General features: G+C 46.0%; 2 protein-coding genes across 9 annotated transcripts in view; one reads left to right on the plus strand and one right to left on the minus strand.

The window, feature by feature from the left end:
* Positions 1 to 4200, plus strand: part of KAT6B (lysine acetyltransferase 6B) — a 174588-nt gene extending 170388 nt beyond the window's left edge. For all 8 annotated transcript variants that reach the window (XM_019745942.2, XM_074339632.1, XM_019745944.2 and 5 more), the window contains one exon: positions 58 to 4200. In XM_019745942.2, the coding sequence (XP_019601501.2) occupies positions 58 to 2603 (2546 nt within the window). In that variant the 3' untranslated portion in view covers positions 2604 to 4200. The remainder of the gene's footprint in view (positions 1 to 57) is intronic.
* A 4162-nt stretch (positions 4201 to 8362) lies between these two features.
* DUSP29 (dual specificity phosphatase 29) overlaps positions 8363 to 26927 on the minus strand; it is a 31206-nt gene continuing 12641 nt past the window's right edge. Inside the window, exons 3-4 of the mRNA XM_019745841.2 lie at positions 17635 to 17855; positions 8363 to 9309 (exon numbers count right to left, since the gene is read on the minus strand). Coding sequence (XP_019601400.2) covers positions 9065 to 9309; positions 17635 to 17855 — 466 coding nt within the window. The 3' untranslated portion in view covers positions 8363 to 9064. The remainder of the gene's footprint in view (positions 9310 to 17634; positions 17856 to 26927) is intronic.

Raw genomic sequence — 26927 nt, forward strand, 5'->3', positions numbered from 1 at the left:
TGGTAATGCTTTCTAAAACCTTTTCTTCCTCCCCTTTCTCTCTGTCTCCTTGCTAAGACAATATGGATGATAATGCAAATAACTTGAAAGAAGGCAGTAGAGACAATCCTGAACCTCTAAAGTGCAAACAAGTGTGGCCAAAAGGATCAAAGCGTGCTCTATCTAAGTGGAGGCCGAACAAAGAAAGGAAGACCGGATTTAAACTGAACTTGTACACCCCACCAGAAACCCCCATGGAACCTGATGAGCAGGTGACAGTGGAAGAACAGAAGGAGACTCTAGAAGACAGAAGAAGCCCCACTCCCACCAGGATTGAGGAGGAGGTCAAGGAACCTCTGGAACCCCTGCTGCCTCGGGATGAAAACAGGAAGGAGGAAACGTGTGCACCTGTAAGTCCAAATAAATCACCAGGTGAAAAACCGGAAGACGATCCAATCAAACCTGAGGAAGAAGAAGAGGAAGAGGAGGAGGAAGAGGAAGAAGAGGAGGAAGAGGAGGAGGAAGAAGAAGGAAATGTAGAAAAAGACCCAGGTGGTGCTAAAAGTCAGGAAAAAGAGGAACCGGAAGTCTGCACGGACAAAGACGCCCCCGTGCGCTTGGGTGATCATGACGAGGAGGAAGAAGAGGATGAAGAGCCGTCTCATAATGAAGGTCATGACGCAGATGACGAAGACGAGAGTCACTTGGAGTCTGTGGAGGCGGAGAAGGAAGAACGCCCCAGAGAAGCCTTCAAAGAAGCACTGGAAAACCAGGAGGCTTTTTTAGACCTTAGTGTCCAGCCTGGTCATTCGAAACCAGAGGTCTTAATGGACTGTGGCGTTGACCTTGCAGCTTCGTGTAATAGTGAACCTAAGGGGCTTGCTGGAGACACTGAAACAGCACCTGAATCTGATGAGGAAGCCCCTGAAGAACAGGCACAGAAACAGGACAAAAAGAACAGTGAAGAAGTAGATTCTGAGTTCAAAGAGGGAAGTACAGCAACCATGGAAATCGACTCTGAGACCGTCCAGGCAGTTCAGTCTTTGACCCAGGAGAACAGTGAACAGGACGACACCTTTCAAGATTGTGCCGAGACTCAAGAGGCATGTAGAAGCCTACAGAACTACACCCACGCAGACCAAAGTCCACCGATTGCTGCCACTCTGGACGATTGCCAACAGTCAGACCACAGTAGCCCCGTTTCATCCGTCCATTCCCATCCTGGCCAGTCAGTACGCTCTGTCAGCAGTCCAAGTGTCCCTGCCCTAGAAAACAGCTATGCCCAAATCAGCCCAGATCAAAGTGCCATCTCAGTGCCATCTTTGCAGAACATGGAAACCAGTCCAATGATGGATGTCCCGTCAGTTTCAGATCATTCACAACAAGTCGTAGACAGCGGATTTAGTGACCTGGGCAGTATCGAGAGCACAACTGAGAACTACGAAAACCCAAGCAGCTATGATTCTACTATGGGCGGCAGCATCTGTGGAAATGGCTCTTCACAGAACAGCTGCTCCTATAGCAACCTCACCTCTAGCAATCTGACACAGAGCAGCTGTGCCGTCACCCAGCAGATGTCCAACATCAGCGGGAGCTGCAGCATGCTGCAGCAAACCAGCATCAGCTCTCCCCCGACCTGCAGCGTCAAGTCTCCTCAAGGCTGTGTGGTGGAGAGGCCTCCGAGCAGCAGCCAGCAGCTGGCTCAGTGTAGCATGGCTGCTAACTTCACCCCGCCAATGCAGCTGGCTGAGATCCCCGAGACCGGCAACGCCAACATCGGCTTGTATGAACGAATGGGTCAAAGTGATTTTGGGGCTGGGCACTACCCACAGCCGTCAGCCACTTTCAGCCTTGCCAAACTGCAGCAGTTAACTAATACACTTATTGATCATTCATTGCCTTACAGCCATTCCGCTGCTGTAACTTCCTATGCAAACAGTGCCTCTTTGTCCACACCATTAAGCAACACAGGGCTTGTTCAGCTTTCTCAGTCTCCACACTCCGTCCCTGGGGGACCCCAAGCACAAGCTACCATGACCCCACCCCCCAACCTGACTCCTCCTCCGATGAATCTGCCACCGCCTCTTTTGCAACGGAACATGGCTGCATCAAATATTGGCATCTCCCACAGCCAAAGACTGCAAACCCAGATTGCCAGCAAGGGCCACGTCTCCATGAGAACCAAATCGGCATCCCTGTCACCAGCCGCTGCCACCCATCAGTCGCAAATTTATGGCCGCTCTCAGACTGTAGCCATGCAGGGTCCTGCACGGACTTTAACGATGCAAAGAGGCATGAACATGAGCGTGAACCTGATGCCAGCCCCAGCGTACAATGTCAACTCTGTGAACATGAACATGAACACTCTCAATGCCATGAATGGGTACAGCATGTCCCAGCCGATGATGAACAGTGGCTACCACAGCAACCATGGCTACATGAATCAAACACCCCAATACCCTATGCAGATGCAGATGGGCATGATGGGAACCCAGCCATATGCCCAGCAGCCAATGCAGACCCCACCCCACGGTAACATGATGTACACGGCCCCCGGACACCACAGCTACATGAACACGGGCATGTCCAAACAATCTCTCAATGGGTCCTACATGAGAAGGTAGGCAGCATGGGCAGTCACAAACCACCCCCGGGAATCACTATTGGATTGACCTGCACAAATACCTTCGAAGAGTACGATTTCAAAACCAGCAATTGGTGTGAATGCAAAAACTTTTGTTGGCACCATTTATTTAAAAAAAAAAAAAAAAAAAGCTGTATGCAGCAGAAAGCCTTATACAAGTTGTTTTTCTTTTTTTCCTTTTTCTTTTTTGGTACCTTTGTTTCTGTTACTTTTATATGAAATTCTCTGCAAAGGAAGGCCTCTCTTTGGACTGTAATTGGAGGCAGCCACTTGTTGTGCCTGCTTCCATTAAACAATGTGGATATCAAGCCCCGCCCCCCCAGATTATCTGTTTTGATAATACTGAACCTAGAGCTTTTTTTTTTCTTCCCTGTCCACTCCATGTAAATGCCTTTAGCATTTCAGTTATTGTATATTTTGTTTAAGGTGACACTTCAGCATGCCGCTAATGTCTTTGTTAGTGACAGTGCATTTTGTAGTACTGTACAAGTGTTGTGCTAACAGTAAGCCATTTCTTAAGTTTTTTGCCTTGATTAGGGTGCCCTAATTTGAGGGTTTAAAAAAAAACTATATTTTTGTTAATTATAAAACTGTAAAGAGCTATAAAAGCTATTCCCATTTGGTTAGTCAAAAGGGTTTTATTGCTAAATGTTTGGTGTAAAGTTGAGACCCTTTTCCATTTTGGTGACAGATTTCTTTGGGGAAAAAAGGCAGCTTTCTGTTTTATAAATGCAGACTTCTGTTTATTGAATGAAGCATATCTCAGTGTTTATCTGTCAGGTTTTGAAACATTTCATATATGTCCAAATACTTGGCAGGATTAAAAAAAAAAAATAGTGAATTTGGTGTAAAGTTGCTATTTTATGGAAATGCCTCTAACTTTACATTTTCATTCCATCTGTAGATTTTTCTATCTTTATAAAATATTGGAGTTATTTTTTAAGGGAAAATAGAGAAGTAGCTTGTGAATAGCGCAAACTAAGCTTACAAATCGCATGTAAAAAAGCAAAAAAGTTATTTGTGTCTGTTTATATTGCTTCCTTTTTTGTAGCCTTTGTACCTGTACAGGGTTGACTGTAGGGCCAAGCAGGAGGGGCGTGATCCTTGTATAAAATAGGAGCCAGCGACACTCTTGTGTTTATCTGTTCTCTTTTTAGTCAGTCACTTCAAAAAAAAACAAAAAACAGAAAAACAAAAAAAAGCTGTACATTTTAACATAAAATAAATTATGATGAGCCATTTTTAGCCTCTTGTGTCCTGTCATATTATGATTGATAGAGAATGACCAATTGAACTGTATCATGTGTCACATCTCAGAACACATACACATTTTGGGAAAATAAATTATTTAGTGTACATTGGAGTTAAGAGACTTTCTGATTTGTTTTGACTTTGGGGGAGGGGGTTGGCAATAAATAAGAGTACTATCTAATAAAACCATCACATATACCAAATACCTATTTAATAAATTAATTTATAATGGATTTTAATGCTTTTCATGAAAGTTTATTTTATGCTAGTGCATACCTTCTGTATGCCAATCATTGTCTTTAAAATAAAGTGAATTTGTTTTTTTCTTTTTGACTTTGATCTTCATTTGCAAAGGGATCCTGCACAAATCTCCAGTTGTCTCATTTGTACAGTCTGTATAAACTCCCCTTAGGGCCTGGTACAGTGGTGGCAACCTTCATTTTTTTAAAAACAGATTAATACAAAAAAAACACCCAATTTGAAATTGTAAGTTGGAAAAACATTTTCTTATAAAAGGTGTGAAAGTTTTGCTCCGTTGTGAATGAGTGATTGTGTGTTTTCTTCAGCGTCTAAAGTTTAGACCAAAAAAAAAAAGTCAGTGTTCTCAAACATTATTTTATGGAATTCAGAGAAAGTTCTGTCTGACTGATAAAACACTTGATGTTTCAAGCGACAGGCCGAGAAATGAATGCTTGATTGGCTTGACACCCATGTGAAACTGGCCTAGTAAGCAGGCTCTCAAAGTGTCTCTCCCATGAAGCCAGTCACGAATCTTATACCTCTAGGAGGAAGAACGTTGCTTTTCCACCAGTGGTTCAACACACACCAAACAACAGGTATTATACAGCTCATGGACACAAACCTTAAAGTAGACTCAGAATAATGCTCCGAAAAGGCAGGATCGTGCCCCAGTCACGGGCCCTACAGAGGGAGGCTACCAGCGGGGTTTTGCCTTATGCTCTAACCCTTATTCTTTTTCTCTCATAGTTACAAAGCATTCTGGGCTTAGTGTCGAGAGTTTATCTTTTGGTCCTTTCAACAAATGCATTCAATGGAGGAAAATCTGTAGTCGCTGAGGGAGGGCTTCCAAGAAGACACTTCTGCAGGAGCTGCCTCGCAAAGGGGAGTAGAGAACCTTTCAGGTGCTGTGCTGGGAGGAAGGGAAATGGAATCCACCTTCAGAGTGGAAAGTGATGGTATGCTGCTTGTTTGCATCAACTGCTGGGTCAGTCGGGAGCACCCAAGGATCTTAGCACCCCAGTGGGTCCACACTCAGGCAAGAGGCTGCCTGGGCCTGGGAGGTTGGCGTGGGGGGCTGCTAACAATCTGGAAGGGACGCAGAACTTCCCCCAGGCTTCCCCTGGAAACCTTCACATATTTGGTCTTTCCTCTTGTGTTAAGATTCTTTGGGGACTGAGATTCCCCTCTGTGTTCCCTTTGGCAGTGGCTTGTTAATCACACCCTGGTCTGTGTGAAGCCTGAGCCCCACCCCCACATCCTGCCTGCCTCAGCGTCCTCCAGGGAGCTGTGGGCAAGCCCCAGTCACTGCCCCAGATCTGCCGGACCAGATCTGAGAACAGGACTGGGCACTCCTGTGTCGCAGGCTCCTTAGGGACTGTGGCGATGCCAGGTACGGGAGCCCCTCCACTGGCCCCAAGTCCCAACATTCACTGACAGAACAGAAGGGCTTGGCGTAGGAGAGAAACTGCTGATCTGAAGTGACCTCAGAAAACCCTGCACGCTCCTCCTCACTGACTCCCTCTCACTAGAGAAATCAGACCTAAATGAGAACCCTGAGGATCCTGGAAAATGGGAACTTGGATTCATCAGGGCTGAAATACAGTCATCAGTAGGTTGAGATGAACAGGTCACATCTTAAACCCAGTACTGTATTCTTTCGTTTATGAAAGTCTTAACAAGTGGTGGTCAGTTGCCAACCTTTCTAATCGCTCAGGAGTGAAGGCATCTGCCTTTCTTGTCAACATTCTGTTTTAGGAATAACAACTCACAATATTGTTACAGAATTTTAACAGTCTTTCCACGTGATCCACACACCCACCCTGTGCAGGAAATGGGGCAGTTGTCTCCAGTTTACAGAAGAGATTGAGACTCAAAGAAGGTAATTGCCCCAATTTAGCTATAATTTGTGAGCTGAAACAAACCCAGTTATCTCCAAAGCCCAGCTCTTTTTTTTCTAGACCACTACTCTGAACAGGCCATAACATTATCTCTGACTTAAAGGCTTAGCTAATAAATGCATGATGCTTTAACAACTGTTAAGTGCTGTACAAATACAGGTTACTTTGTTGTAACAAGCCATTGTTGGTCTACAGTCAGTACTTAAGAGTACAAGTACTGTTATATTCTGAAGCAGTACCTTCCATTTCTTTGTACCCAGGCACCCATAATTCCACGCTCTGTTTTTCCTTCTCTCTTCTCTGTCCCCTTTCCTGGATCACCCATGGCCACCGAGGCCTTGCTCTAAATGTTGATGGAGGCACACAGACCTGGGCTTCCTCTCTCTTTTATCTCCTTCAGTACGCTGACTTAAAATTCTGCTTCTGTAGAGAGAACTCCCAGAAGTGTATCTCCTGTCTGAGCTCTGTAGATTCAAAGGCAAATGACATTGGACACCGTTTGTATGTCTCACAGACATGACATAACTGGTGATCTCCAGGCCCCTCCACGCTTTCTGCACTGGTCAACCCCTCTTAGTATTAAGGCACCACCAAGAAACCAAATTGGTGTCTTTCATTTCTCCCTCCCCTCTCAGCAGGTGCTGTTGATTCTCCGGGATAATTCCAAACTAATCTTGAGTCCCAGTCCGCCTTAGGCCAGGTCACCTTCCTCTTTCCTATCAACAGTTCCAACAGCCTCCCTAACTGGTCTCGCTTCCCTTCTTAACTCCCTACCATCCATTCTTCATACTTCAGCCACAATAATTTTTTTTCTTTTCTTTCCAGAGTGGTCTCCTTAAGATATAACTAATACCATTCCCCTGCTTAAAAAACCTTCAGTGGTTTTCCTTTGCACATGGAGTAAAATCTAGTCTCTCTACCCCTCACCTTCCACTCCAACCCACTAACTCTAGCCTCACCAATGGGCAGTTCCTCAAACCACAAACTCATTTTTTTGCCACCTCTGGGCCTTCACCTGTGCTGTTCCTCAGCGTAGAATGTTTTCTCCCCGTTTGGAAAGTGTGCTCTTTCAAGTCTCAGCTCACCCCATCTCCTCAGAGAGGGCTTCCCACCACCCTGTGTAAAGTGGGTTTCTCCTGATCCTGTCCCCTGTTGTTCACCTCACTACCTGTTTCCCTCATGGCACTTTGGTCACAACAGGCATTTTTTGTTTTCACTTTTGGCCTCCTAACCCAGTTTTTGGCATGTGGTAGGTTCTCGATAAGTACTTAATGACTGAATGAATATTTTACTTCTGAAGACTTGAAACAGTTTTGCAAAAACTTCTGTTCCTCCTTTCTCCTACCTCTGGCTCCCAGGAGCCAATTCGAAGAGACTAGGCGTCCAACTTTAAAGTTCTCCTCTTCTCTCCTCAGCAGGACTCAGAGCCCCAAAGAGGTGGGAGGGAGCATGTAGGAAGGTGTAGGACAAGAGAACCCAGCAGTGGATCTATAGGTGTTCCATCCTTTCCACATATGGATTCACTTTGACGTAACTATTTCACGAAAATGGAAATACTGATTTCTCTCTGGAACAGATAAGACCTAGAAGATGAGTTTCAAGGGAATTATTAGGAGCTTGTGATGAGAAAGCCTAGGTGGGGCCCACTATGACCCTAGAGTCCCCTTTGGTATCTATCTCTTTTCCAAGAGCTTATGTGTGTCTCCCTCATACCCCAATTGGACCCAATGTCAAAGCGAGTGACCCAGAGCAGATCCGGGGCAGTTCCAGGAAGCCAGACATGCTGCGGGGCCACAAGTCCTCCCCTCAGGCACAAGAGCAGGGCAGCCCGCCAGAGGTGACAGGGTAACCTTTGGGTGGCTTCGCACAGCTGCTGAGCGCCGGGACCCTATCCTCCCTCCATCAAGAACTTCCTTTTTCATTCTGCTGAAAACCACAACCAAATTGGAGGATTGAGCCCCTTTTCACGTTTTCCACATCAGTCTTTATCACACTCTCTGCTTTCTCTGGGCAGTTTTGGTTTCTGGTCCTTGACTGTCAGCCTCTCTTTGGGTTCTGTCTGGCTTATGGTTCCTAGTTCTAGAAGCCGTCTCTACCTGCATGCTGCCTGTTGCTGTTCTGTCCTCCAGAATGAAAACCACAGTCCTAGTGACTGGCTTAACTCTCAGGGGCGGGGGGACCCTACCCCTGAGCTCACCCAGCTGCCTTGTTCTTCCATTCCAGAGCAAACACATTTGCAAATATTTTCTGGTGTCACTGAAAACAAGAATCAACATGAAGAGCTTCCCTGAGTTCTGGTCCCCTAAAGAGTGTCGCCTCCCTCTTATTTCAAAATTGTAAAGTCAAACTCTTGTCCAAATTTACCACAATTTATTGAATGTTTCTGGGTCATGGCAGGGCAGCTCTGGCTAAGATCCTAAAGAGCCCTGGCTCTCTGCGGAAGGCGGGGGAGCCCAAAGCAGGGGCCTCTGTGTGGGCCCCACTCCCCACCCCTACCAAATACCTGAGCCTGGGGATCCCATTGAAAAGAGGATGCAAGAGACTGAGGAAATGCAGGTGCCCCAGACGGGACTCACTAATAAGCTGTCCAAGCTCTCCCCTAACACGGCTGTCCCAGGCATTTTCCTGTGGTTAGAAAATATATTTAAAAATTATTTTTTAAGAATGTGACTTCCAGACAAAGCTGAACACATAATCACAATAACAATTATGTGTGCTTGTGAACACATAAGCACAATGCCTACACATTTTTAAATCCTTTTCTCCCATCTTATAAAAAAAAAAAAAAAATACAGGCTCCTTTATGCAGAACTGTGTGTTCATCTGTAACCGATTGTGCTGGGCAGCCAGTCGGCCGCATTTGAGGTGAAGCCAAGGTCTGGACTAGTCCAGTGGGCAGCCTTGAATGCCCCCTGTTCATCAGCACGCACCCGGGAAGTGGAAGATTATTTGGAAGAAGTCAGGCTGTGGTTTCACTGTCCCTTCTGCAGGTCAGAGCTATTTCAGTCTCCTCTTTCCATTCCCAAGTGTGTCTGCCTCCCCTCGTGGGGCCCTACGGCTCCTTCTCACTGGCCTCTTCACCATCGTCGCCGTGCTGGGCCTCTCTCCTCTGCTGGACCAGCTGCATGTCTAGTTCCCGGAGCTGCTTCAGAAAGCCCCGGTTGGGCAGGACACAGCGGTTCTTGGCCACTTGTTGAATGGCGTCCACCAGGGTCATGTTCCTATGGATCATCAGATAGGCCAGGACCAGGGTCGCCGACCGGCTGCGGCCCATGGCGCAGTGTACCAGGATCTTACCTGAAATGCAGTGAGGAGAAGAGGCACCAAACTACTAGTCGTCACTGGTTCTTCACCACCATGCCCTCTCAGGGGAGAACACAGCCAATTCCCTTTAAGAATATCCTTGATGAAGCAGTAAAAATTAATTTATCAAATTTCAGCCCTTGGTCACACTTCTTAATAGTCTGTGTGATGAAATGGGATACACACATAAAGCACTTGGGCTGCAGACCCAAGTATGATGGTTATCTCAAGGAAAAGCACATGGGAGATTGAGTTGCAAGCTGAATTAGCCACTGTTTCACGAAAACACCATTTTTACTGAAAAGAATGAATGACAGAAAAACCATGGTAATTCAAACTTGGGTATTTGGCAGACTTTTTCTCAAAAGGGAACAAATTAAGCCTGTTGCCTTAAGACAACCGACGGTATTTATTGCTTGTGGTAAAATGCAAGCTTTTGAGCAAAAATCAGAATTTTGGAAAACTTGTATCTGTCACCGTGAAGTTAACAGTTTCCCAATACTTTCAAGATTTTTCTGTTAAGATCGGTGGTGATATTAAAAAGGCAGGGAGTTTTTTTTTGATAATGTACAAATGAAAAGTGGCAACATTTGGAGGATCTACATAACTTAGTAAATCAATATTCTCCAAATGACTTATGTGGGATACTACAAAATCATGCAGGGTTAAAAACAAAAAGAATCCATTCTAAGTGCAAGACAGACCAGTGGGTTTTCATGTCAAAGAGTATGACGTTTATCAATATGGCTTCAGATTCTACATCACAACTAGCCTTTAAGAAGCTTTCATCGGTCAAGTTCTGGTGTAGTATCAAGAAGAATATACACAATTATCTAAAAAAGCTATTAAAGTATCCCTCCCTTCTCCAACTACGTATTTGAATGAGGCTGGATTTTCTTCATATACATCAACCAAAACACTGTATCACAACAGATTGAATACAGAAGCTGATGAGATTTCCAACTGGATTCTAATAAACCTAACACCGAAGAGATTTGCTAAAATGTAAGTGAATGCCACTCTTCTCCCTAACTTTATTTTGGAAAATACAATTTTTCATAAAAATATGTTATAGTAATGTGTATAATAAAGTATGTTATAATAAAGTATAGTAATACTTTATTTCATCTTTTTTAAATGAATGCATATTGTAAAAATTTTCAGTTTTTGTAATAGGGTAAATATTGATAGCTATAACCTACATAAACAACTCTTTGAGGTCTTCAATCGTTTTGAAGAGTGTGAAAGGGTTCTGGGACCAAAAAGTTGGAGAACCAGAGATCTGAAAGTCTGTACAAGAAAAACAAAAGCTCTCTTTGGCCACTCCCATGGCAACAGCTGGCCTAGTGAGAATCCATGATGTGAAGCAGTGTCCTCATCCTTTGGGCTTCCATTTGGTGGCGCTCTAGAGCTCCCACAGAGAGCATCAACATGCGTCCTCTCATTCCATCTTTCCTACAACCTTCAAGGTTTCATTATCATCATCCCTGCGCTACAGAGGAGGAAACGTGCTCACTGAAGTGAAATGACTTGCCACAGAGGTCACCCAGAAAGCTGGTGCCAGCACTAGAAATAGTTCAAAGCAGCATATTATTGAGGCCCTCCTGTCTGCTGGCCACTGGCCCCTGTGCTCTGGGGACAGAGAAAGGAATGAGATTAGGTTCTCTGGCTGTCCCCACCACTGCCATCCCAAAGGCCACCCTCTCCTGGTTGTGGGATCACTCTGCTGGGTTTAGGCTGGCTTGGGGCAGCGTGAGCTGTGTGACCCCCACTGCTGTCCCTATTCTTGATTCTCAAGCCTGAGGCCTGGAAAGATGACCAAGAAAACACTCATGGACATCCCCCAGTTTCTGGAGCATCAGCAGGATAGGAGAACAGCTTAGAAAGAGCACTTCTGAATGGACATTGCGCTCTCCTTCCTCAGGGGACCATGCCAGGACAGTGGTGATGGTCAGCAGCCATGGCAGTGTGAGAAATCCAGTCGGCCCTGAACACCAGGCACCAGGATTCTCTCTCCCACCCACCCTGGCTGGAGAGGCCTGCACCCCCCACCCAACAGGAAGGACTTCTGATGGCCTCTCCACGCACAGTGCTGGCACGCAGAGGTGCTCTATAAAGAGCTATTTTATCACAATGCATTTTCATGAACCTCTGCAAGCTAACCAGATGGCCGTCCAGTCCCACCCTGCATGCTGCTGAGCTACGAGACTGTGGCCACACGGCCTTTCCCTTGTGCACTTTGGCCCGAAAGCAGGGCCGGCTTCTTTACTGCTAAGTTGGGTTTGGGGGACGCCTGCGCCGCATGGCTGTGCTCCTGGAGTGGAATGTCTACCGCTGGCATTCTAATCCCCACAGACTCCTCCAGAGGCTGCCTGGCCCCTCGCCAGCTCTGCTGATAACTAAAGCGTTTCTTCCTCTCCTGGCAAAAAGGGTAATTCTTTCTGTCATGACTAAATGCCTGGAAGAGACGAAAGCTGTAGTTCATTAAGTCTTTTGGGAGCCTGAAGTCTGTTAAGTGGGAGGAGGGGGAAGGGGGGGGGGGATGGGAGGGGAAAAGGGTGAAATGAGAGGGGGTGCTCAGCTTCAGCAGGAGCTCCTGGAACTAAATGTTGTTTCTATGACTGGCATTAATGCCATCAGCCATCTGAGCTCGGTACGTCTCCCTGGAGTCCAAGGCCTGTTCCCAGACTCTCAGGACACTGCTTCCTCTTTGCTCTGTGGCTCAGCTAAGCACCCTTTAAGGCCCAGCCTCGGGTGCTGAGAAACTGCTCTCAGGTGCTGAGAAACTGCTCTCAGGAGAGTTCAGAAAAGAAGGCAAGGAAGGCTGCATTTGGCCTCTTCCCAACATGGCCCGCAACAGAGAGCCAAGGAGGCTGACTCTCAGACACCAGCCAGGGTCAGGGCTGAACGAAGGCTGCATTATCAGTATTGGCATTTTCTAGATCAGTTGCTTTGAATCTTTTTGTGTGACCCCCAAAAACACTATGTAAAATTCTCGGCTAAGATGCACACAGTCTCACGTGGCCCCCATGTCTCCCAACTATGTTTTTATGTATTTTATCGTAGTCAATCCTCTCAACAAGTGATGAGGTAGATAAAATTATGTTCCCCATTTTACAGAAGAGGTAGCTGAAATGCAGAGATGTGACTTGTCCAAGTCGCACAGCTAGAAAGTGGCAGAACTGTGACTCAAGCCCAGGCCACCTGACACCAGAGTGAAGCTCTTAAATGGTATGTGGTCTCACTAATGTGTGTGTATCAGACAGAAGTTTCACCAAATAAGAAATACTTTTATTACATGAAACGCATGCTGATATTTTCTATTCTTTTCTACTCTATTCAATTTTTTTTTTTAAAGAAATGCTGGTTGCACCCACTAAATTGTTTTTATGACTCCCTATAGGTTACAAGCTATGTTTGGAAAATGGTGATTTCAATGAAATATTTCCCCTTAGGCCTTTCCCAAAAGGTGAGTTTCCATAATCCAGAAAACAGAGAAAACCCAAATCCAGAATCTCTACTATTACCCAGTTGCATGTTTTCACTCGAATCACACATACAGGCCAAGTCCCCCAACTCCACCCCCCTCACTTATACCCCACCCCACACCAGGTGTGCACTCTCTAAGCAACCTCCTTCCTTGTTTACGGGAGCTGCCCTTTGCCCATCTCTCACTACCTTGAACTTGCCTTCCTCAGCAGCTCGCAAAGGCAGAGTTAGTACTCCCAAAACCATTCTGGACGTGTGGAAGTCCTCACAAAAAGGGTGCAAGGTGTGTTTTGAACTGCCAGGAGGCAGGCCTGTGTGCTGCAGTGGAGCAGAAGACCCTTAAAACACCCTGAAAGTCTGACCCGGTGAATTGATCTGGTCGATTTTACACAGTGTTTTCAGGGACCACAGAAAAGTTTAAGAAGCTTAGAAACACCAGAGAATCAACCACCTGCTCAAAAGCAGACTTCATTTATTTATTCATACCTACCTTATCCATAATAGATTTTAAGATGGCTTCAAAAGCAGGCTGCGGATTGTTCGTTTAAGAAAAAGAAGGAAAGAATAAAAGGAGAGTGGTGATACTAAAATCTGATCTTTAGTGCCTCCCGGTATCTGCCCTGGGATTTCTTAAAAGATTTCATTAAATTAAAACCACACTAATTTGGCTTGGAGGATGCTGTGCCAGGAGCAGTGAAGGCCTTCCACATGGGGTTCCCATGGCAGTATTTTGTCAATATTTCTTTTTCTGACAAAGATTGACAAGTTCAGATCCTATAACCAGCTGGAGTGCCTCACCTTCCATGCCATGTGGTGACCCCTTACACAGCAAAGACACCAGATGCTCAAAACAAGGGCAAAGGATCCTTCCACGAGGCCTGAGTGACAAGGAATTTCCACTGGCCTCTGAAGAGCTCCGTGACACTGGGCACGTCACTTGGCTTCTCTGGGCCTCTGTTTTCCCAGTTTTCAGGGCAGGACACTGGCCTAGATTATCTCTAAGATTTTTTTCAAGAGTGACTGAGGTTGCCTGGGGGTTCTTTCAGAAGGGTCAAGTCAGGGTTGAGTAGCAGTAGTCGTGGACCCACGGGGATGGTTACAGGCCAGGAGTACAGTTCCACAGCTCCACAAGCAATGCTTTTCAAAAGGAGTGAACAAGACAGTTTGTGAGGGGCAGCAGTGGGAACCAGTGTACACTTGACCGAAACTAGCCAAGGAAGAAGAGGAAAGACGAGAGAAGACAGACGCCTTGCCTTTTGGCCAGACTGTCCATCAACACCTCTTACATCAAGAGTATAATAAGAAACATATGAGTGGGCCTGGCTCTAAAATGCTCTAGTCGAGTCCCTTGGTTTTCCAGTGCATGACTGGACACAATCAGGTCACCCACTGCATGTGGCAGGCAGGCTGAGCACATGCCGTCTCCGTTGTTTGGAGTCTGTGACAATGCTGTTGCTGAGCTAACCTGCACTTTATTTTGTTGCTTTGAGCACTCAGGGCACAGGTTACAAACCGATAGCCACTGGGTTTCTTTTGTTTGGCCTTTGAAGCATTTAAAAAAAATTTTCAATTTGTTGCCAACACTTAAAACTTGAGTGATTTTACATTAAAATCCAGATTGAAAAGTCAGCTCTATCACATTTGCATGGAGTCTCACAAGACATACGTTGGCTAGGACTAAGTAGGAGCTGACCCCTTTGGAGGGGACATGGGGCTCTCCGTTAGCCTCAAGCACCCCCTACCTGCACCCCACTGCCTTAATGCAGCCAGCTCCATCTGTCCAGGTTCTTTGCCTGGTCCTGAAGGGCTGGCGTCTGAGCCCCCAACTTGAGGAAATCTTTAGATATGCAAGTGCAAAGGGCCCTGAAACAGGACTGCCTCCCACGTGGCTGAATCCCCCACCCCCTGCACGTTCTCTGACATGGGTATGTACTTTCCCTCTTGACCCTGTCTCTTCTAGGTGCTTTCAGCTGGTCTACCAGTCACAATCCACACCAACCTGACCTCTCCACATCCATGCTCCATGAGCTGCCCAGGCCTAAACAGGACTTGAGAGCCCCATTCTTTCCTGATTTGGCAGTGGGGGCAGACTCTAAAATCACTTGCCAGGAACCAAAAACAAGCTGTCATGTGAGTATATCATACTAGTTCAAAGTTGGAATGTCTTTTTTTCTTTGGGGTTTGGAAACTTTATTATGATGGTGTGCATGTGTTGGTGTGGTTATGTGTTTCACGGTGCACGACCTCTCTTTATCAAACACATCTGAGAGCCTGCTGTGCACCAGGTTCTATGCTAAGTGCTTTGTGTCGGTTACTGCTGAGCCTCATTAGAACCTTTCAAGGTAAATATTTTTATCACCAGATGGAGAAACCAAGGCTCAGAGAAATCACATTGTTAGTCAGCTGGGCGGCATGAATTTGAATCCAGCCCTTGTCTTCTCCGAAGCCTGCCAGACCCCTTCCATTAAGCGGAAGGTCTAAGATAGCGTAATGGCAAGTGAAACTGAAGGATGGGGTGGTCGTACTGTATAGCTTTTTGTTTTTTCACATCAAATATGTTTTCAGTTAACTTCAAATACTCTGAGGCGAATTTCACCTCGCGGTGATGAGTCAGAGTCCAGTTGCTTTTTGATCCTGCTTGGAAACCCAGAATGTGCAGAACACAAAAGATGGCCCATAAAAAGACTCATAAAAGAACAACTTTGAAATGAGGCATCCCCGAATACAAGCACTTCAGCTCCCTGGGTTTCTTTTCCATTGTGACATTGCTTTGTGAACCACAATAATGACAAATTGTTGGTGCTGTAGGGCTGGCTCTGAGGCCAAGCCCACCTTGGCACAGCCATCAAAGTCTGGGGCAGTTAACAGCCATGGCCTAGCCCCCCCACCCCCCACCAGGCTGCGAGTTCCTAAAGCAGGCCAGTGGGTCAGTCAGTGAGCCTTGTAATCCCAACCTGTTGTGGTAAGAAAGGCTTTCAGTACGGTAGTTCCCCCTTAGCCATGGAGGTTATATCCTAAGACCTCCAGTGCATGCCTGAAACCGCAGATAGCACCAAACCTAATCAACTTCTTCAACTCTGCTGGAAATGTGACAGCAGCTGCTTCATCGGCAGACTCAGCCTCTCCAGTAATTTATGTATTTTTCGGTCCAACCTATTCCTGAGTCTGTGTAACTATCCCTTACTTGCAGTAAATGGCTTGGTGCCACTCACTTCAGGGGATCCCTTGCTGAAGTCTTTGTACGGGCTCAATGCTTTCTGGTGCAACATGTTGCCATCAATCAGAATACGTTTTCTGTTCACGTCTTCTACCCACAAATGTAACGCTTTTACTATCTTAACTAAGCACTTACAGTGCTCTGTGGCGGTAACTTTTGCAGCTTGAGATGAAATAGAAAAATTAGCAGAAATTTTTTCTTCTTTCTTCATAATTTCAAAGATAGAAGATTTCTTTACAGTAAGATCTTAGCAACCTCAGCATAAGATTTTTCTTTTCTTATTAAGTCAAGAACTTTCACCTTTTCACTTAAAGGAAGCACTTTATGACTTTACGGCTTTTTTTTTTTTTTTTTGGCATAGCTGAATTGTCAGCATCACTACTCTTGCACTTTGAGGCCATTAAGTAAAATAAGGGTTACTTGAACTCAAGCACTGTGATACTGCGACAGCCGATCTGATAACCCAGCCGGCTACTAAGTGACTAATGGGCAGGGAGTGTCTACAGTGTGAATACACTGGACAAAGGGATGATTCACGTCCCTGACGGGATGGATTGGGATACTTCGAGATTTCATCGCTGCTCAGAATGGTGTGCAATTTAAAACTTATGAATTGTTTATTTCTGGAATTTTCCATTTAATATTTTCAGACCACGGTTGACTGCAAGTAACTGAAACCAAGGAAAGCGAAACTGCAAATAAGGGGGGAGTGCTGTAACTGGATACCCTGAATTATGTGATGGCCCCATAAAGGGGTGTGACACGTGAAGCTGAAGTCAGGGCACAGATTAGGGTATTCAAGTCCCTCTGGCCTCTGTGGAATGCCACTGAAATATGCCCTGCAGCAGTAACTGCATATTGTCTTACAGGATGCATACCTAAACTGTGCCCTTCTCTCCAAAATAGCCTTGTAGACTTTCCCTGGATTGGGGCAGCTAAAACTACGTTTTGAGCGCAAGGACTAGCACTGATTTAAAAGATGGATAATTAACCCTCGGAAACTTGGACATTGTGAATGGGTGCAAAACTCAGTCTCAAATGTAGTTTTCCACTTATGGAGACTAGGTTGTCAGTTTCCCACAGGAGGTCTCACTAGATTGAGTATATTGGGGGTGAAAAAAGAGGGTCAGGGAGGCTGTGGGCATGGTTGGTTGGCAGGAGAATTTGAAGTTTCTTCACAGATTTCCACTCAAGTTAGCTGCTTGAGGGCTTTCTGCCATGAAAACTCTTGGTTTATTAGTCGGGTTTGGGCCCAGGCACAATTAGTGTCTCCGCCACATCCCAGCTTTGAGGGCTCGCAGATCATCCCTTGGAAGGATGGCTGATGTGCCTTAGGAAAGAGTGCTTCAAGCCCAAAGCCTCTCCTCTGAACCCTCCCAATACCCATTCAGTCAAATCCAGAACTCCACCCGCAGCTCGCTCAGTGGGGCTCACAGCAGCACACTCAGGAGGGGCTTAGACATTTCCAGCTCATCCACATGCAACCTAGGAAGGGCCAGCTTTCAGAGGGCAGCAGACAGAGAGAGCACAGATGTGTGAGGGGTGGGAACCTCGGCTGGTGAGGGGGGTCCCTCCGTTTGGGGGCGGGGCCACAGGTGGGCTGCAGGTCTTACTGTGATCGCAGTGGAGTGCCCTGTGGATGAAAGAGGCCGCTGAGTAGAAGAAGACGCTGAGATCGAAGGTGGGCAGGTCATCAGCCTCCACTCCATGGTACTCGATGGCCATGTCGCGGTAGTAGTCGGGCCCGGTGTCCACATTCCTGGGGCCGTGGGCCGCGTTCAGCACATGTGTGAAGCCCGCCTTCTGCAGCCTGTAGCGGTCCAGCGCTGTCGCCCTGGGTGCAAGGGAAAGAAGCTGGTCTACTGTGCTGCGCTTTAGCCTAGGGCATGCCAAGCCAAGGAAGCAGCACAACATAAGGGATGGAAGCTGGAGGTAATGAAGTCTTTCAGGAAATGTTTATTATTTCCTGTAAACAATCATTTATCCCCAAATAATGATTTAAATTCTGTTGTGTGCCAGGCACCCTCCTGGGTGCTGATGGCGCAGTGATGAACGTATTAGTCGTCCCTCAGGAAGCTTAGATTCTAATGGGGCTAGCAAGGAAACCGCAAATGAATCAACAAGATAATTTCAGGTAGCAGTAAGAGCTGTGCAAAAACAACCTGCCCTAGGTAAGGTGATCAGGGAAGGTCTCTGCAGGGAGGGAGGTAGTACTTGAGCTAAGAATGAAAGATGGGAAGGAGCTAGGCGGGGAAGAGCTGGAGGAAGTGTTTCATCCAGGCAGAGGGCACAGCAAGTCCTATGAACAGAAGGGAAACAAATGAGGGCGGTAGTGGTACAAGAAGAATTTAGAGAGGTAGGTAGGGGCTGCGTCGTGTGGACCCTGTAGGCCAGAGGAGGCAGAGTTTGAATTTTATTCTAAGTGTGATGAAGTGCCACATGCCACAGCGGACTTTAAGGAAGGGGTGAGCATTGTTTACTTTTTAAAGAATCAGTATGGCTGCTCGTGGAGATGGATTGGAGAGAGGCGAAAAGTAGAAGCGGGGAGCTGTGTTGGAGGCTGTCATAATTGTACAGCCAAGAGAGGAAGGTGGCTTGGACTAGGGTGGAGTCACAGCAGACTTGCTGATGGGTTGGGATGGAGGCGGGGAGGAGGGGACTGGTTTGGCCAGAGCATAGCATGTGAGAGGAGAGGAGAGAAAGTTTTGCAGAGGGAGTGTGGGATTTTATCATGGAAGTGCTTGGGTATCAGGATCTGTATTTGGGGGTCAATGAGAGCTTTTGATAGTGTTTGCGGAGGGGTGATTCCATCTGGACTTTAAGATGGCGTCTCTCAACAGTGCAAAGACCAGTTCTACCGCTCAGGGAAGAGGTGGATAGGGTCTGGAGCCATAAGAGTAAAAGGCCAAAAGCGGCACTGTGCTCTGGCTGAGGGCTCATTTCAAGGCCCCTGGTGAAAGGATGTGGCCAGAAGTGGCCATAGTGGATGCGAGCCTGGATCAGCACCCTTGGCCAGGAGGAGCCCTGCAACAGAAACATGCTGTGGCCCCTCGGTGAGCCCCCGCCCCCTCCCCCCCCCCCCCCCCCAATCACTGGTTTCCTGTAGCCTTTTGTTTGCCATGAGAGGAACTACGGTGGAGTCCGGTGTTTGGGAAAGAGAGAGCTGAACACCCGCATTGAGCTTTTAGAAACATTTGCTGACAGCCCATTGGGACTGAGGTGTAGGGAGGTGGGGAGTCCCACCAAGCCCCGCAGCTGGCCTTTGGTGCTACCATCCTGACTATGGAACACATTCTGCTTTCAATTTTTCCTCGGGAAGGTCTGCTTTTCATTTTTCTTCTTGTCCCAAAGTATGTATACAACAAACATTATGCTTTGGGGATATAGATCTGTGCTTAATTAAAGCCTCCACTAATGCAGTCCATGTTGCTGAGTAGCAATCAACCTCACTTTGAGGTTGAGCTCAGTGGAAAAATTAAAATTAACTGTCCTTGACAGGAAGTTTCTACCCACCATAAAGACTGTTCTCTCTGGGTTCAGCAGTTGGGTTTCAACATAATCAAATAGCAGTTTGAATAAATAACAGTTTGCACTTTGCTGCTTTGGGGGTCAAGGATCCGGGTAGATATGCAGTAAGACTCATTGCATGATACCTCCACTTCACCCCACAGAGCTGGTTTTGCCTGCGGCCCGAGGGGCAGGAAAGGGCTCAGGGGGAGGGTTAGACCTGGTGGGCAGCAGAGGCCCACAGCGGGTTTTCAGAGCTCTGTGGCTCCCTGGGCAGGGGAGGGGGTGGTGTCCTCACACACCACTCTGTCCCCCTCGCTTGCTTTCCTCAGTCCAGTGAGGGCTCAGAAGAGTATCCGTGGCAGAAGGGGATCTGTAAATCAGCAGAGTGACTCAGTGCTCTTAGTAGATGGGCTGTGATGGAGGCGGATGACCGGGAGCCTAGCTCAGCAATTACTGGGAGTGGAGGGGTGGTGGTGTCAGAGTGCTGTGCGGCACTGAATCGTTTCGATGTTTTAAGTTTTAGGGCCACCTACTCAGGTATGTTATGTGGCAAATAGACTAAGTAATGTGCCTTTATTGAAAGAGAAAAGCTCAGAAGAAAAACGGATTTAGGAATTTACTTCTAGAATCTAGATGATGCAGGAGCCTTAGTTTCTGGTTGTTTAAGAAAAATCCTAAATGTAAGCAACCTGTTGAATATATATATATATATATATATATATATATATATATATATATATATGTATATATTAGGGTTAGGGATATATATATATATATATATATATATATATATATATATATATAATCTAATTACCAAAAGAACACATGGTCAATGCAGAATGTGGAAAATATAACACCTCCCACAAAAAAATTACCTATATTTCTACCCTCTGGAGATAAAGACTATTTGCTTTTTGATATAAGATCTTAGAGTTGTTTTTCTATGCATAGATTTGTATATTTTATGTAGAGAGTTGTTGTTTGGGGGTATAATACTATATACACAGTTTCAAAAACTTTGACATGGTGATATACTGTAAATATCTTCCTGTGTTAACATACAGCCTTCAGTAACAGCGTGCTGTTCCATCCTATAGGTAAATCTCAGTTTTACCTCACAAACCCCTATTTTTGGACATTTGTTTTCTCTCTGTCTCTGTCTCTATCATCTCTATCGCTTTCTTTATATTTATGTTCTCTCTCTCTCTCTGTCTATCTCTATCTCTAGCTCTAGCTTTAGCTCTAGCTCTGTCTCTATCTCTGCCCTGGAGAGGGATTGGCAGGTATTATAAGAAACACTATAATGAACAACTTTGATGTACTTCTTTGGCACATCTCTAATTACGTTTTTAGGAGCAATGTTTTCTAAGTGGAATTGCTGGATCAATGCTGGGTATGAGTATTCTAAACACATTTGATACTCATTACTAAATTATCCTCCAGAAAGCTTGCTCAAATTTACATTCCTATTTTTCATTCTTTGCCGATTTCATAGGCAAAAACAAAAGCAAAAAAAAAACACAAAACAAAACACCACCAACAAAGTGGTGTCTTATTTTCATTATTTTGTTTTAGCAATGAGGTTGGACATTTTCTCACAAATCTGTTCGACTTGTGCAGTGTACTTTTGAAGAACATTTTTATATCTCTGTTTTTGACCCAGTTCCCTTTAGCTCTTCTATCTGTGAACCTCGCCTAGCTCTGGATTCGAACACCAGATTGGAGAGCCAAGGAAGTGACTTCCTTCTCGCATGGCCATTTCCGCAGTCAGAGACCTTCCCTTCTTTCCTCCTCCCCCAGCCTCCCTTCAGCCCCTCTGGAGTTTCTCCAGGAAGATTGCTTCAACCTCCCACCCTTTAGGACACTCTGTGTGAGGCAGTCTTCGTGGGCAGCACTCCTGACGCTCCACTTTTCCAGACCCCTTGCTGCCCTCCTGCTTCTCAGCCTGCATACCTCAGCATCCTCCTGAAAGCCCATTTCCCCGAGCGTACGCCCTCACACAGGGAGGAGGGGGCACATGCACGTGCCTATTTGTACAAGCCCTCCACCACCTTCCTGGCAGTGGGAAACTGGCTGCTCCCACGTTGCCAGGCTTCTGCACTCAAAGAAAGTCCACTAATGACTGATCGGGTAGTTCTCCACACCTTCGTGTCTGTGAGGACCCACTGAGTTCTCGCACCTTATTATGGACTCCTGTCCACTTATGGCCTGTATCCTGTAATCTGGCACCTTATTTATTCTGATGCTGTTGTGATCTCACATCATCTCATGGACATGACCCTGATGGGGACCTCCTCCTTTGGAGTCTTGACCACACCTACTCCTTGCAGGTGGACTTTCAAATAGCAGGTACATTCCCAGTTTTTCATCTTGGTCAATTCACCTGATATGAAGTGAAATTCACTGACTTTCTAGTTTCTTGGGTGTTCTTGTTATTTGCTGATGAGGAAGCTGGTCAGTTTTTGAGGCCCCTCATAAAACGCAGGGCCAATAGGTGTAGTTTATAAGCTTAATCTGCCATGTGAACTGGAACAACTGAGCCTCTGGGACCATCACTTTTCTTTATTTGTTAAATAGAATCAATTACACTGGCAGTGCCTTCCTTAAAAGATTCTTGTAAAGTTGAACGATGCAATAGTCAAGTTTCTTTGAAAGGTTACAAGAAATTCGAGGGAAAGAAGTAATAGAAAAATGTATGCCAAAATGCAATCAGTGGTTATCTGTGGGTGACGAGATTACAGGTAATGGGAATTTTAATTTTCTTCTTTTTGTTTATCTGTGTTTTGTAAATTTTCAGTAACATGCCATATATTCACTTGCTATGTAAATGTATACCATGAATTTTATTGACATTATTTTCTTAGTTCTTAGAAGAGACTGCCTTGGCATTTTTAACTCTTGTTAGAAATCTCTTCATCATCTGCCCACTCCCCCAGACTCCAGTGCTCCAAGGATGGAGCTAAGAGGGGAACGAGGCTATGCGAGACGCCTGGCTTTGAGAAATGATGTTGTATTCATGACGAGGCATTTGGCTAACCGTGAAAGGAAATGGTTGACTTTCTTGAGGCCTTCACTGAGGAGCTGTCCCCCAGCGTGAGAAGACCCAGGCAGGTCAGGGCCTCCAGCATCTTTCCTGGGTCACTTTGCCCATGGCTGGTGCCCATGTGCATCTAAGACACCTTTGGTACTTGGAGGTTCAGAATCCAGGTTTTCTAGTTCTTTCAGGTAGTGTTCAGCATATGAAACTGTTGGCATTGGCTGTATTTTTGCTGCACCCTAAACTAGCTATGGCCCACCCTGGAAGCAGGTCAAGTTTTAGCTCAAGTTGATAGCTTCAGGAGAGATCTGAAAAGCAAGCTCAAACTGAGTGGGCCTTGCCACAGGCATGGGAGGAGTCAGGCTTTAGCGGGAAGGGCAGTTGGCTGTTGATGACCCCAAAAGCCAGACCTTGAAGGCAACTTTGGTTTTTCATAAAGACAGGGAGATGCTTGGGGCTCCCACCATTCAAGCAGCGAAGCAACCTAACAGCACCCTGGTGATGGTGAGAAGGAAGAGAGATTCCTCTGTTACCCTGTTCCAGCCGAGCCTGGCTATCAGAGGCTGCCCTACCTGGGAATTTGCACTTTAACAGAAGCCAGGGTAGTCCCCCTCCTGCTGACTATCAGGAGAAAAAAATCAGAAAAAAGGTTTTGCTAAGCAAATGAAAGATATGAATGAGATGAAAGTGAGAATATTTAAATTACAGAAACTTGGTGCTTTCAAGCATGCTCGAGCACTTTTGAAGCACCCATTTAGGGACTGCTGATTGATAAGAGGCCATGAATTATTCTTATCTCATCATTGAGCCAGTTTCTGGCTCTCTGGAGGGCAACACTTGGTTAACCTAATTTGAATCTAATTTGAATGACTTAAAAGTAATAAAACAAGTGTGTGCTTGAATGTAATAAAGCCTAATTTATTTAATAGGACATTTCTTAAAGAATTTTATTTTAGAGCTGGAAGGGACCGTTGAAATCATCCCTTTATTTTACAAATAAAGAAACTGAGTCCCAGAACAGTAAAATGTTTTGCCAAAGGTCACACACAGAGTTACCACCCACACTGGGGCCTTGAACTCTGGGCCCTGAATCCTGCTTGATGGCTTTTGCACTACTCCATGCTGACCCTGCAGTTCACTCGAGTGGCAGACTCAGACGCCCCCACCCCCACCCAAGTTGTAGGAAAGGGATGGGGAGAGAGGGTGGCTGTGTCTTGAGTGAGACAGACTTCCTCATGAGAACATCCAAAAGGTTGGCCTGGCCCGACCCCCTCCGCCCACCCCGCACACTGAACACCACCACTTGGTCTCTTTGTACCAGCTGCGGGGGTGGAGCCACCTCTGCCCTCCCCTGGGCATAAGCAATAAGGACTTGGAGTCACCAGGCACCCCACTTGGTGAATCCCTTTGGGATAAGCTGGCATTGAGAAAATGCTTTAGAAATTCTGAAGCCCGCAGGCCTGTGGGGCTTTGATGAGGCAATACCTCCTTAGGCCTCAGGTCCCTGGAAGGCCAGGACAGTGTCTGTGGAGGGAGTTGGTACATGAGCTGGAGAAGGTCCAGTAGGAGGGACCTTCCTTCCAACCTGGCCTTGGGCTCATGATAGCATCTCATGGGAGAAATTTAACCAGGGTTGTTTTCTGTCCCAAGGCTGCCCTTAGCATAGAGGGACCCTTAGTGGCAAAGTACCGTGACCATTCTTTACCTTCCTCTCACACTGGACCTGCCTGATCTGTAATAGGTCCCACTTACTGGGTGTGCCAGAGACTGCACTAAACATCACATGTATTAACTCCTTGAATCCACATCCTCTAGGTGAAGAAATCTAAGCTCAGAAAGCTCGAGAGACTTGGTCAAGGCCACATGGAAACCAGTATTTGACCCAGACGTTATGGCTCTGGAGCAGGTGCTCAGCCATTCTGTCTCTCTCCTTAAAAGATGCCCTTGAGGAAGGAGGAGAGGGAAGGGGTAAGCTGCTTTGTGGGGCTATGTCTGTTCCCCATTGGGTTCCAGGAATCACTGGTCTAGGTTCTAGGAGCAGCAGGAGGCTCTGGCTGTCCCAGGACGTCCATCCTCGCTCCTGGATCCTGACCACCCTAAATTCCGGAGGCTTGATACTCGGCTTTCAGAAATCTTAAGTGCTTTTAGGGAAAGGAAAAACTCAGCCTAAATGCAAATATCAAATTAAAACTGAGGCTTTATGCATGAGAAGCCAGCTCTAAGCTTTTGGGTGTTTTGGGCAACACCTAGAAAGAGACCAAGGAACACAGGCCGCCATGCCTGCTCTCAGCTGGGTTACCACCTCTGTGTGGCTGTGTTGGCAGTGGAATTGATTGCTTTTTCGCTAAGCCTCGGTGAGTCTCATGAGCTTTGTTAAGTGGGTGTCTAGGAGGGGCCCTGAACTGAGATGGGACCAAGTACCACGTCATGCAGATTTGAGTCTCCTTGCTGTGCAACACGGGTCAGAACACTGACTGTGGAGCTTGCCTAGACTGCTCATGTGTGTGTTCGTTTGGGGCCTTCATTAGGCAGAGCTGGACTGAATTAAAAGGGCAGTAACATTTTCTTGGTGGAAGGAAGCAAGGTGATGCTCAGATGTCAAGGAGGCAAGTGTATTTTATCGCATCACACTCTCCTGTGTGGCGCTGCAGTAAGTAGGACATGTCTGTCCTGCTAAGACACTCTCAGGGGCTTCCTGAATCAAGTCCCTTGGCTGGCAGTCAGCCTTCCTTCCACAAACTGACCCCGACCTACCTTCCAGGTTTCTTTCTCACCGAGTAACCGTAATAGTAACATTTTCATCTGTCTATTACTTTATAATTTACAAAATGCTTTCGCATTCCATATTTCTTTGACTCTTCTCTAATCCATTTTCAGAGATGAGGACATAGACCCCGAAAGGTAAAAGGACCTACTGAAAGCCACTACACCTGCAGTAGATTGTGGCTGGGGGAGACGGTGTATTACCATGTAGAGTGTTTGCTGCCCCTCCCTAGGGTGGCTTATACTTTTCTGCCCCACTGATGTAAGGCTTTGGCATGGACTTGCTTTGGCCAATGGAATGTGGGTATCAACCTGGGTCCTGAGTCCTGGAGTAAAGTGGCATGTAGCACAGTTAGAAGTGGCCCACCACGGACATGTCATGTGAGGGGGACATAAAGCATTGTCGCGGTAGGTCACTAACATGTTGGGGCCTCCGGTTATATTGCAGCACTGCTGTCGACGCTGACCACACAGTGGCATCATTTGGCTTTAGTCCAAGACCTTCTGAAAATGCCCTTTCTACTATATTCATCCCGTGTACTTAAGGTAAATCACCCTGTTTCTTCTCATCTCCATGTCTTTTCTCATCCTGCTCCCTCTGCCTGGAATTCTGTTGAAATCCTACCCATCTTCCAAAACCCAGAATTCAACTCTTCTGTGATGCTTTCTCAGATCTGTGATACCTCACACTTAGTAAGCATTACTTTGCGTCAGCCACCACTCCAGCACTTTACTTGTTTTAATTCAGTGAATGGTCACCATATAAGACAAGCCCTATTACTGCTGCCATGTAAGAAGAGAAGTAAAATAACTTGTCCAAGTTCACACACCTGATAGTTGGCAGAGCCAAGACTCAAACCCCACACTCCTTCCACCCCACTACCCACTTCTCTTTCTGTTCCCCTATTACATTTCTACACATCTCTTCTCCTCAACTGTAAGATGGCTTCTTTATCTGACTGACAACATTTCTTGATTTGGGTTTGAATATAAATTCCATCACTCATTGGTGGTATGACCTTAGGCTAGTCACTTAATTTCTCTTCAGATCCCTCACCGCTCCTAGGAAGGTGCCAGTAAATACTGACTGACTGACTGACTGACTGACTGACTAAATGGATGAACTCCCTGAGCCTTGCTTTGCCCATTTGTAAAATGGGAGTAATAAATGGTACCTCCTTCCTAGGGTTGTTTAGAGTTTAATTGACGCCTAGTACAGGGCAGAGCACATGGTAAAAATCCAATACAACTTAGCTATTATTGCTATTATAAGCTGTAGGAAAGGTAAATATAGTATATAATATACAGAGAGAAAAAACTTCTCACTATAGGGATTGAGGAAAGCTAACTTCATGGCAGAAATAATTTAAGTGGATTTTGAAGAGTGCATAGGCTCTGGACACAGAGATGAAGTAAAAGGAAAGGCATTTTAGGCAAAGGGAACAGCATAAATTCAGAGACAGTGTAAGTTTTAAAAATCTTAATCCCCCTCCCCCCAGTTATACTATTTTAAGGGTCAGATATAAGGAAATAACCCTAAATATGAAAAAAAAAATTATGCATAGAGATGTCCACTGTAGATTATTTATAAAAGTG

The sequence above is a fragment of the Rhinolophus sinicus genome, linkage group LG07 (assembly GCF_036562045.2).
Source record: "Rhinolophus sinicus isolate RSC01 linkage group LG07, ASM3656204v1, whole genome shotgun sequence".
In the NCBI taxonomy this organism is placed as follows: domain Eukaryota; kingdom Metazoa; phylum Chordata; class Mammalia; order Chiroptera; family Rhinolophidae; genus Rhinolophus; species Rhinolophus sinicus.